The sequence below is a fragment of the Nyctereutes procyonoides genome, unplaced genomic scaffold (genome assembly GCF_905146905.1).
Source record: "Nyctereutes procyonoides isolate TBG_1078 unplaced genomic scaffold, NYPRO_anot_genome, whole genome shotgun sequence".
Classification (NCBI taxonomy): Eukaryota; Metazoa; Chordata; class Mammalia; order Carnivora; family Canidae; genus Nyctereutes; species Nyctereutes procyonoides.
The window spans coordinates 26,114,280-26,126,982 of record NW_026575040.1 but is presented as its reverse complement, the minus strand read 5'-3'; the positions used below and the strand labels follow the sequence as shown (position 1 = coordinate 26,126,982).

The 12,703-nt window shown below is 38.7% G+C and overlaps 1 protein-coding gene across 1 annotated transcript in view; it reads left to right on the top strand.

Moving 5' to 3' along the window:
- Positions 1 to 12,703, top strand: part of SLC12A1 (solute carrier family 12 member 1) — an 89,284-nt gene that overhangs the window by 53,376 nt on the left and 23,205 nt on the right. The window contains exons 18-19 of the mRNA XM_055319582.1: positions 1,886 to 1,992; positions 5,706 to 5,788. Of these exons, the coding sequence (XP_055175557.1) occupies positions 1,886 to 1,992; positions 5,706 to 5,788 (190 nt within the window). The remainder of the gene's footprint in view (positions 1 to 1,885; positions 1,993 to 5,705; positions 5,789 to 12,703) is intronic.

Genomic DNA, 12,703 nt, shown 5'->3' with positions numbered 1-12,703 from the left:
AGTATCCTTAAAATAACCCAAGAGATCCTGAGAAACTGTAGGGGTTGGCTTTCTAATCATTCTGGCTTTATGGGGTTGGAAAGCCCTGATTCTACATCTACCAAATTTTGTATTCACTTTCAGAGTTACCGTTTCCAGGAGTGTCAAAATTCAGGACAGCGTCCAGGTCTCTCTGATGCAGCAGGAAAGAAAAAACATTGATTAAACTGCAATATTTTGGAGATTAAGAGTATTTGGTGCATTCCTGTCTCTAATATTCCTGAAGAACTCTTGCAAAGTAGCTGCACATGTAGAGAAACCATTTCTGAAAGACCTCTTACCCCCAGTGAGCATTTTTTCATCTGTTATTAATTTGTGAAGCCATGGAAATACATGTCATTTTAAGAAGCTGATTTTCTGTAGTGAGTTACTTTTCAGTAGCTCTTTGGTGAAATATGTTGAGAAGGTTACACAACCTAAGGTAAAATTATCCCAAAAGATTGGTAAACAAAAATCTCAGCGAGGAAGTTTCAATAAAGAATGAGCAGGGAGAGAAAAGACACAGGTCTTGAAAATAATTGTTATATTAATCTGGAAGAAGCCAAAAAAAATTGACAATGCAGAAAGCTTGTTCACTAGAATTTCCTCAAAGAAAATTGGAGTACAGAGGGACCAGGACAAAAGAGCAGGATTGGGTGGAATTAAAGGAAAGCACTGGTCTTTACACCATTTTGGATAAAGCCTTCTTTGCATCTAAGATCCTAAGGTACGAATGATCACATCCGCAAACTGTAGTCACAGAAAAGACAAGCTCCCTCCTGCCAAGCGTCAAATGACAGCCCTAAGGAGTTGTCCCGCTACCTGTACAGTTCTAGGAGAAACACAACAACCATGGAGACAAAGTTTATTTCAGGAACCCTTCCATCAATGCCTGTCTCCTCCTGCTCTCTAAGTATCCCCCTTAACATGTCCCATTCTGGTGACTGGTTTCCCTCTTCCTGTAACCCAAGAGTGTCCTTCCTTCACTCACACTGCTCTCCTTTCTGTGCTTGTCAACCTCTAACCAACTTGTAAGATCTGGAACAAATATCACCTCTCCCTTGAAGCCAGCGATGAATCCACAGCTGGAACTCAAGTCTTCTTCATTTTTTGCTTCCAGATGAGTTCCTACTGCATGTGCGCTTGAATTATAATTATCTGTGTATATCTTGCCTCCTTCACATTACTCTGAGCTCTATAGGGCCAAAGATTATGCCTCACTGCTCTTCCACCACACCTACCATAACACTCTGCAATTAATAGGTGCTCAATAATATTGCTGAATGAAGTTTAATTAACTGGAAGCCATATCCTGCCATCTAATGGGGGGAGTGAAACCTGAGGTGGAAGATGACTATTAACGATACTGTCATGTGAGAGGATTAGGTCCTGGAGACATAGCTCACTTACTCGTCAATAAATAATGTAACTAGAAGTTTCAGTGATCCTTGTATCTAAGAATTTTCCAAACAGGGATTTTATAGCTAATGACATTATGGATAAAACAGGTGGAAATGAGCTTTGAACCACTAAGTTACAACATGCATGCCAACGGTTAAGCCGACCCTCACTTGATTTTAAATTATTGAACCATTTTAATGAGTGTGTCAGAAGAAATGCAAATGACTGCTAATTTGGAAAAGCTACATTTCTGTCATCTAAAATCCATTTATGGCTGAGATGATTTAGAACTAATCTTTCTATTTTATGCTTGGGTACGGGCATGAAGGACATCCACTAAAATGTAATCTAATCTTCAGAATCTTCAGGACATTACTTCAGTGCTCTTGTGGGCATTATTTTTCATTTGCAGTGGTAGTTTCCTGGTATGGAAAGGATTGCCAATGTGTTTATCTTCTCTGTTTAGGCCTCGGGCTTAGGAAGAATGAAGCCAAACACTCTGGTGATTGGATATAAAAAAAAATGGAGGAAAGCTCCCTTGACAGAGATTGAGAACTATGTGGGAATCATACAGTAAGTAATGGCTTTCGAGACGGGTTCTGTTTACAAACACTACCCAGGGTGGTACATAACAGGTGCTGCTGTACCAGATTAAATTGCCTAAGAGGAGGACATTCCCCCAGTACCCTGAATTCTTTACCAAAGTGAAAAAATACTGCCACTAATAGAACTGGAGGGGGGATCATAGTGTCAGAGGTGGTAGGGTGGAAGAAACTTGACATCAAAGAAAAAGATAAATATTAAGGGTTACCATCTCAAAACCAATTCATAAGATTAAAAGCAAACGACAGCTAGGTGAGGAAGGAAATGTTCTTTCAAAACATCTGGAATCTTGGGTTGGCTGGTGTGCCCAGTTCACTCATTGTCTTCTCCCGAGCCTTGGGATCAAGAGTTTATTACCCCAGAGCCTCAGCAACCCCTTTGGCTGATATGAGGCTGTCATATATCAGTGCCTCTGTGTTGGTTTAAGACAAAAGGGGAGTTTTAAATGGATGTGACATCTAATATCTAAATATTGGGAAAATCTTAGAACAAGGGCAATGATGATAGTCCTTAAAAGACTAGCAGGTTCCAGGCTAGTGTCCTTAGCATGAATTATCCCATTGAATTCTTACAAGGAGCCTTTGTAATACTAATACTGTTCCCATTTTATAAGTAGATATGGATGTTAAAAATTAAATAACCTGCAGAAAATGACAGTGTTGTAATAGAGCTGGAATATCAACCCAGGACAATCAAATTCAAAGTTCAGACTCATGACCACAATGCTCTGCTGCCTCCCAAAGTACGTGTATACCCAAAGTATTACCTAGTTTAGTTCTTTCTTCTAAATTAAGGGAAAACAAATTCTTCACATATGGAAAGGCTCAGGGTGTCCTCAGTGACCGACCATTCTAGAAAATAGCCTTTCTTCCAGGCCTGAAAATATTTAATCAGATTTGTCTCATGAGGAGCAATGTTAGCTATGCTAACAGCCATCTTTTGTCAACAACTCTGAAAATGGAAGATTTTTCTGTCTGGAGTCTGGCTTTGCTCTGATTCAATACCACAGGGCAGAGAGTGTGCCCTGAGAAGTCTGGCTGTACTTTAAAAGTCTGTAATACACAGGAAACAAATCCTCACATCTTCAAAATAATTATATACACACACAGTGCTTCTTATACCAGGCTGTGTTGCTGGCCCCTGCTAGAACAAACATCATATTTATCATTATCTGGGGGAGGTTTGGGGAACATTACAAAAGCATTCGAGTATTAGTTTGTTGAAAAGAAGTATAAGACAATAATTTTCATTTTCTGAAATTTATATGCATTACTTATGAAACAGTAATTCACTTAATAATCCTCCTAACATGGAAAACCTGTGTATTATTATTTTTTTGAAAACCTGTGTATTAAATGCATTTGCCCAAATTGTGTTCTCCGAAGGTATGAGGTCTGGATGCCACCTACTGTGGCCCCTGCTGATGCCTTAAGTTCAGTAGGTTAAGGCTAAAGCAGGTGATCAAGGTCAGAATTTTACCATGCTCAGCAACCAGCATTTTGATATATTTAGAATCATAGTCAGTTGCTGACCATTCTTGGAAATAGCTTAGATCTGCTCTCTGCTATCCAGATTCTTCAGTAAAATTTCATCTTTACCACCAGGGGAGGGAAAGGGTGGAGAGAAAAGAAATTTCACCTTCATCTTCCAGAAGAAAAGGGTTGGAGCAAACAGAAAGACATATGTAAACCTTCAGTCATTAAACGTCCTTTAGTTGATACAAAATTATCTGGGGTTGTCGTCCACCCTCCCCATAATTCCAAACATTCTAGAAATCCAAAGATACCAAAATAATCAAACCCAGTAATAATAGGCCAAGGAGACTTCTGGGTTTTATACCAAATTAATAATTGGTCTTCTCGGTAGTAAAGTTCAATGTTAAGGTGGCTCAAATTTGTACTAGTATAAAACTTAGCTGGCTTAATAAAGTTAAATGACTTTACTACCACAGCAGTGAGGTCAACATAGAAGGAAGACATACATCCATTTTGTGTTATATTTCCCTTTCTGTTTGGTTTTATTTTATGACTTAAAGCATGGTATAATTGTTAACATAAGGGTATTGTTACAATAGTATAATATTTTATCATTTTTCTTTGAGTAAAAGATTTTAAATGTTTATAATATTATTAGATATGGTTTAACTTTAATTATAATCTGTATTAGTTTTCACTGGCTGCTGTGAAGAACTTACCTCAAACTTAGTGGCTGAAAACAACACAAATTTCATAGGCTCAAGGTCTGAGACTAATTCACTGGGCTAATACTGAGGTGTGGGCTAGCCTATATTCTCTTCTGGAAGCTCTACAAGAGAATCCCTAGCCTTGCCTTTTCTAAGTTCTAGAGGCAGCCCACAGCTCATTGCCCATTTCCTCCATCTTCAAAGCTCTTGATGGGTCAAATATTCCTCAGATTACTCTGACCTTCTCTCTTGCTTCCCCAATGCACTTTAAGGAGCCTGGTGATTACACTGGGCCTTCACAGATAATCTAGGTTAATCTCCTCATGTCAAAGTCCTTAATCTAATCACACCTGCGAAGTCCCTTTTGCCATATAAAGTGACATACTCACAGGTGAGGGATTAGAATGTGGACATCTTGGCAGGGTTGCGGGGGGCGGGTGTCTAAAATTATTCTGCCTAATACAGGAAGGATCCAAATATTTCTTGTGGAAAGCATTGTCTAAATTTTATAATTGTGGACAATTGGAAACAAGATTTACCATGAATTTGTCTTGTGGCAACTTTTGCTACAATGAGTCTATGTTGCTTGATGAAGATCACTTACAATTTGAATTTTGCATGGATGTTCATATTACACTGAATTTATTTATATCATTATTTGATAATTCAGGCTCACTTTGGCTATTAGAAACTGGTTTGCCTGTGGTAAGACAATCAAAACTGCATTATTTCTGGTAGAGGGTGACCTCCGATGGGAAGTGTGCAAGGCTTCAGATTCATTCGAGACTGAACAAAGGAACCTCCAAGGAGAAAATTTTAAATGAACTCAAAAGTACTGATTGGTTTGCCCCATATTTAGGGCAAATATTAAGAAAAAATATCCTACAAGAAGAGAAATAAAAGAGAGACTTTCTTTTCCTTCTAATAATCCAAATCTATTGAATCCAGTGTAGATAATGCACAACAGCCAACTTCAATGGCACAGGATTATCATGAGAAAGCATCACTTCAAATGCTCTGCCCAGAGTCAATGGTGAAAGTTCTTTGGAGGATCTGGAGATATTTTTAGCCAGGAACTTGATGTCAGAAATGTTGTAGGATTCTTTCTCAATAAGTAGGGATTTAGCTAATAATTTCAAAGGGTCTTTGCAACCTGGAAACTCTCTGTTCTAAATATATGCTTACATTAGAAAAGAAACAATTATTTTAAAAGTATGTGACAAACTCTTAATCAAAATTCTAGGTGACAGTATTATTTAAATAAATTGGTTCCAGAGTAAATGAATTAGTTACCTTTTGCCAAAAGACATTTTTAAAAGGCAGAAAGGGAGAAAAACTAACAGAAAAGGCATCATCTCTTGGCTGTATTCTAAGGGAATTTTCACAGTTTAGTTCCATTAAAATCTTAGAATTGAGAATCTTAGTATTTCTTATTAGTAGTACAAAGCCTCAGGATTAAAGGAGTCTTTTAAATCACTAACCACTTTGCCTTTACTTTCAGTGATGCATTTGATTTTGAGATTGGTGTGGTCATAGTCAGAATCAGCCAAGGGTTTGACATCTCTCAGGTTCTTCAAGTGCAAGGTATGTACTTTCTTTATTAACCAACAAATATTTGTTGATCACCTATTCCACACCTGGCATTTTTCTAGGTGTATGCTGGAGATACAGCAGTGTACAATACAGATAAAACCCCTAACGATGGAGCTTACATTCTTGTGCTGATCTGAGATGTGTACACTCCCCTGGTGTTTTCTCCATTGCTAACACAAAAGGCCTTTGTCTAGGTAAATAAAAAAACAGAATAATCCAGGACAGTCATAAATTATTCTTCTTATCACAAAACCACAAAGCCAGCATCACTGAAAATGAATATCTTTGGTGAAATAAACTGCTGAATTAATTTCTGCAAGAAGTTTAAGAAAACAAAGATTAATTATTTCCTTGAAAAACCATGTATTTTTTTTTTCAGAGTCTATGATCTGGTTTGCAGCTAACATGGAAATGAGCCTGAATGTATCAGACTGTGTATCACTAATCTAAGTCCAAGGCAGAAACACTAATTCAGATTAGTGATTCTGCTTTTTCCCTATAGAGGATTTAGTATACTTGTTTAGTCCTAAGGGTTTAAATATACTCTCTTACATATGAAATAAAGGACACATCTAAACAGTCATTGAATTAGGACAGGGCACTAATTTGTGACTTACCTCTTTCTATGAACTTCAAAATAGAGTCTACTGATGACTGACACTAAAACAAAGGGATATTTTTCTAGATGTCTCTTGTGTACCAGGCATGGTGTAAATGAAGTGCTGGGTTAACCAAGCCTAATAAGAGTTTGTATCCTCAGGAGATTCACAGCCTAGAAATGGGTATGGGTGTATTATTCATGTACTAACAAGTATATTAATAGAGTATAATGGGAAAGAGAGGGGGTCATCATACTCTAAGAAGTCTTTCTGGAGGAAATTACCCTAGAGATGAGTAGAATTAACTAGGCAATGTTGGGTGAGAGAGAAATGAGAGAGTTTGGGGATCAGCATTCCTGGCAAAGAGGAAAGCATCAGCAAAGGTGTGAATACATGAGATTATGGAAGAATGGGGTATATGGGCTACCCAAAACAGATATGTGTTACTGAAATAGAAATTACGAAGCAGACAGTAGTGAAATTTGAGGCGGCTGATACATGATCCTGATTTTAAAAAGCCTCATTAGCCATATTAAAAAGTGTGGACATATTCTGCAAACAATGAGGAACAATTGAAGAGATTTTAGTGAGGGGACATGGACTCAAAGTGGACTAGAATGGAAACAGGGAGACAAATCAAAAATCAAAAAAAAAGATTTTTATGATAATCAAAGGCAGAGAAGGCAACAGCCTGAACTAGAACCAGGGATGGAGCGGAAAGAACAACAGTACTTTCAAACAGTGCTACCTGTGGAAATGAGAAACACAGAGGAAGAGTAGATTTAAATAATCTCCTTTGGGAGTTTCTACCAGAAATACCCCATAGCCAGTTAGTCCTGGTCTTTAAGGAGAAATGTGATCTAGAGATGCAGATTTAGGAGATGCTATAGGTCAAACTATGTCCCCTCAGAATTCTATGGTGAAATCCAAACCTCAGAATATAGCTGTATTTGGAAGTAAAGTCTTTTAAGAGGTAAGTCAGATAAAATAAGATCACTAGGATGGGCCTTAATCCAATATCTTTATCAAAAGAGAAGATTCACTCAGAGGAAAGGGAAAAGACAACCATCTACGTTCCAAGGAGTGGGGCCTCAGAATGAAACCATCCTACCAACACCTTGATCTTGTACTTCTAGTCTCCAGAACTGTGAGAAAATAAATGTCTGTTGTTTAAGTACCCAGTCTGTGGTATGTGTTGTGGCAAGCTGAGTGGACTGATACAGAAAACATCATAATTAAGATGAAAATTGAAACAGCGACACTGGAAAATATAACCCAAAGAGTGCATGTAGTCAAGAGACCCAAGACACAAGGGATGAGCCCCAAAGAAGGAACAGGAAAGGAGCATTCAGAAAGGTAAAGGAATCAGGAATCTGTGGTGTCATGGAAGCCATGGGAGCAGAGTGCTCAAAATAAGAATCATCACTATTGTCAAATACAGCAGGAAATACCAGTAAGGTTGTGAATGAAATGCAATTGACATGGCACAGATAACCTTAGTGAGAATATTATCTATAGAGCTGTGTTGACAGGATCCAGATCACAGTGGGTTGAAGAGAAAATATGAGACAATGAAGCAGAGAATATGGGTGTGGCCCAACACCTTTAGAAGTTTGGATGCAAGGGAGAGTGAGATTGAGAAGATTTATCATAGGAAGACCCATCGACCTTAGAATGGAAGAGAGGGGGATATTTTAGATTGGGGAAATGGGTCCAAGAGAAAGTGAGAGACTGAAGGTAGAGGGGGAGAAAAAAAATAAAGGCAACCCGTGGAGTAAGATTCTGGAGGAACAGGATGAATCAAGGGAAGGGTGTGGATGGAAGAGGCAGCTTGAAAGAGAAAAACTAAAAAATGCTTCATCTTCTAAAATTAGAGCAAGAGAGGTGAGCATTGATTATGAAGTATGTAGATATGGGGGAGTGGTATATTGAGGAGGATCATGCACAATGCTCTCAAGTCTCTTTGAAGGTGGAGGAGTCTTGCTGGTTGTCCAGTTTTTGTTTAGTGGTAGTTGGTCATCAGATAGAGGAAGATCTGAATTTTGCAGGATCGGTTCAGTTGAAAGGAAAAGCCTCCAAGGGATCTGAGAGTGCTGGTGCCTGACGGTCCAGATTCTATCTGGCCATGTATGATTACCTCCATCATAACAGCAGGCAGCGTGCGAGGATTAGGCCAACTTCCTGATGCAGCCATTCTGGTGTGTGGTAAGGGAGAAGGAGAAAGAAGAGGAAACTGGAGATCAAGCATTTACATAGGATAGAGAATCACTATCCAATGTGTATACTCTATGATTATGTATGAATAGCTTTAAAAAATAAAACTGAGAGTCTATCCTGTGCAAAACTGTAGCAAAGAGGATACTCTGGTGCCTCAGGCTTCCCTTTTTTTATGTCCCTATTGTCTTTTATGGACATTTTACATTTCCAGATGGATATACTAATTCCCAGTGTTCATGATTAATTCATAGTTCTTTGTAGTAGAACTTAATACATTAGCAGCAACAGCTAGCATTTTTTTAAGTAGGCTCCATGTCCAACATGAGGCTTGAACTCACAACCCCAGGATCCAGAGTCACATGCTCTGTGCCCAGCCAGGCACTCTTAACCATTTTTGAGTACTTATTGCCATGTAGGTACTTAATGTTCACCCATAACACTTGTCATCCCAACTACCCTATGAAGAATGAAGAATGTACTATCTTTAACCCCATTTTACGGCTAATTTACCCAAGATGCACAAGGCTAGCAACTGGTAGAGGTAAGATTCAGACCCATGTCCATTTGAAACTACTCTTCTATCTTTTAGGAAGGAGATCTAGAGAGGACAATGACTAAGATAAGGAGAACCAATGATGAAATCTGAGATATGGGGATGGAACAATTCCTTTAAAGTGGGGGTAGGGACTGCCTGTTGTTCATGATAAAATAGACATGATGTTAACAACGATTACAAAAATCTAATATTAAGAGAGCTGTTCTGTTGCTAACTTTCTACATTTTGCTTTAATTTTTTTTTGCCTTTTGTGCTATAGTGTTTTCCCATCTAAAAAATGAGAATACAAAATACAATTTGTATATAGATTACACATTTGCTTTGTACGTTATCTTGATCTCTTCAAGCCGAAAGATGTGATGTAGCTGGAAAATATTGCTCCCACCTTCACTTCTCCATCTGCCAAAAAGCAACCATCAATATAGTCCTGTAAGGTGATACAGCAAGCAAATTTTGTAGTATTTCTGAAAGAATCCTGGCAGTGAACTGCATCCCTTTTTAATTTCCCAAGGGATGTATCCAATTTATATCAACTTTGATGTTTGAAATATTTCTGCTTCTTAGTCAAGAAAGGGAAAAATACAGTTGGATGTTAACAAAATAATTATAAGTACCAATTATCTAGGATAAACGAAAAACAGTATTATACAAATACATGACGAACATGCAGAAAAACAACAGCATAATGATAGAAATTAACTTTACGCCACACTTCTATGCATTGTTTTGAAGTTTATGTAATTTATGACACCACCCTCATATTAGATTTTGAATTGGAAGAAATAAGCTTGTGTTTCATTATATTATACTGTAATATAGGGCTTAATAAGAGCCTGATAAATCTTAAGTATTGCATTACACTATGTTAATGATTATCATCATAGCTTTTCCAACACAGGCACCACAGTGTCATCACAGATTATAATTTAAAGGAAATATTAGCAATTCAGAGTGCCCATATACTGTAGTTAATAAAGCAGTGAATAGAAATCAGCTTTATAGGTAATTTACCAGCTAATGACAATTATTTCTATACCATGTCACAGGCTTATGTGAGGAGAATAACTTTTGTATATAAATAAGATCGATGCTCATAACATTCTAACTTGTATACCGCAGCAACTCTTCCGATACTGATGGCTGATAGTTTCTCGTAATAAATTAATTTATTGCCTGACAACACCAAAAATGCGGTATTTCATATTGTTTGCTTCCCAGGGGTATTTAGCAAGTTTGCCAACTACAACAAAGAGTCCAAATTGTACTGGTAGGAATAAAGTGATGAAACGTGATCCGCAATATATTGCGGTCAAGTGTTCCATGTAAGTACTACACGATTTATGGCCATCTCAGAGCATGGGGATTCTGCTGTGTCTGATGGAGTGGCTTAGCAAAATAAAGACAGATGGCAGTGTAGTAAATAATTACTTGATTGGAAGACGACCACTGCAGGATTGCTTCCTGCCTTCAATTCAACGAGACTTCACCTGGGGTAAGTCACGTTGATTCATGTGAGCATTTACAGCTCTGAGCTGATTGACCCGAGAAAGAATCATAATTTAATAATTAATGAAGAGTAAGGATGCTGTGAAGTGGGAGGGGACATGATTCCTCAGTGGGTTTCCCTGCTAGCTCTTCTGCTGTCAGATAATTGACTGCTCTCCATCTGAGAGATTCAAAGTGAATCGTAATCTGTAGACTCCTGCCTATTTCTAAAAACATCTTTTAAAAAAAGACGAAGGGGGGATCCCTGGGTGGCGCAGCGGTTTAGCGCCTGCCTTTGGCCCAGGGCGCGATCCTGGAGACCCGGGATCGAATCCCACATCGGGCTCCCGGTGCATGGAGCCTGCTTCTCCCTCTGCCTGCGTCTCTGCCTCTCTCTCTCTCTCTCTCTCTCTCTCTGACTATCATAAATAAATAAAAATTAAAAAAAAAAAAGACGAAGGGGAACTGGCTGGCTCAGTGTTTGAGCATCTGCCTTTGGCTCAGGTCATGATGCTGGGGTCCTGGGATCAAGTCCCACATCAGGCTCCTTGCAGGGAGCCTCCTTTTCCCTCTGCCTATGACTCTGCCTCTCTCTGTGTATCTCTCATGAATAAATAAATAAAATCTTAAAAAAAAAAAGACAGGAGATAGAATATTTGAAGCAATCTTGACAACTAAATTGAATTTCAAACTGTAGTACTCCAGTTAGTTACCATACAACCAATTTATAAAACACTTGAAAATGGATAACTACTGTTCAAGGGGTTTTGGCATTTGTATGAAGGCATGGCTCAGGGTCACTCTTTGTTCTTATTATGAGAACTGCTTGGGGAGTGTATCTAAAGAATTGGTTAGAAACCCACTCAACTGGGGCAGCCCTGGTGGCTCAGTGGTTTAGTGCCACCTTCAGCCCAGGGCCTGATCCTGGAGTCCTGGGATCCAGTCCCACATCTAGCTCCCTGCATGGAGCCTGCTTCTCCCTCTGCTTGTGTCTCTGCCTCTCATGAATAAATAAATAAAATATTTTTTAAAAAAACCACTCAACTGAGAGACTATAAAGGTCTAAGCTTTTTTTTCCCCCATCATTAGAACCTCACAGATTATCAGGGCACTGAGAGACAGGCAGGCTTTTATTCTCTCTCTCTCTCTCACATTGTGGTTTTGTCAGTGGTGATAGAACTATAGGATTCTCTACTATGGAAAGTTCAAATTCCCACCTGATACCCAGATGGTGGATCTTTTCAAGAAAAGGATCCCTTTCCTTGCCTCTCATTCTTCGGCTCAAACCTGCCTGTCCTAACTTCTGTCACATTCCAGCCTGCCTTGAAGCCCTGATTAGGCCCCTATTAGGCCCTCTTTTTATAACTCTGTATACAGCATTAACCCTGCTTCCTTGCAACACAGTACATTACGCATGCTCATCCCTAACAACTATCCTTTTGTTTTCCTTCCTCTCCAGAGATACTTTCAAATATATTGAACTGTGTTGAATAGCATTGACTTGTTCTTTTATTCCAACAGACTCTTCTCAGTGGTAGACTCTAGTAGGGAGGCATGGACACAACTAAGGATGTGAGAAGTCTAAGGCATAGGCTTTAAAGTCAGTCAGAACTGGGATCAAATTCCAGCTTGACACTTTTTGTCTGTGTAGCCTTAGTCAGATTACTCATCTTCTCTGTTTCACTTTTCACATTTTCAGATGGAAATAATCATAGCACCTAGCTCACAGATTTGTTGTTTCAGATTAAAGGTAGTATAGCTGCACAAAATGTTTGGCATTGTATGTGGCACAAAATAAGCTCTCAATATATGGAGGCGATGAAATATGACATAAGCTACCTCCAAGAATTTGCGGTCTAGAGGGCGTAAAATAAACATGTATCTTAAAACTCTATTCCCTGTCATACAGTTATAGTTAGTGGAATAAAGGTGGAAGCAGAGTATCATGGAAATGTAGACATTTCTCCATTTGGGAAATTGGGGGGTGGCTTCTTCAAAAAATTCAGACTGTGTATTTCTTCAATAGGCAGATATTGGCAGTCAGAGCAT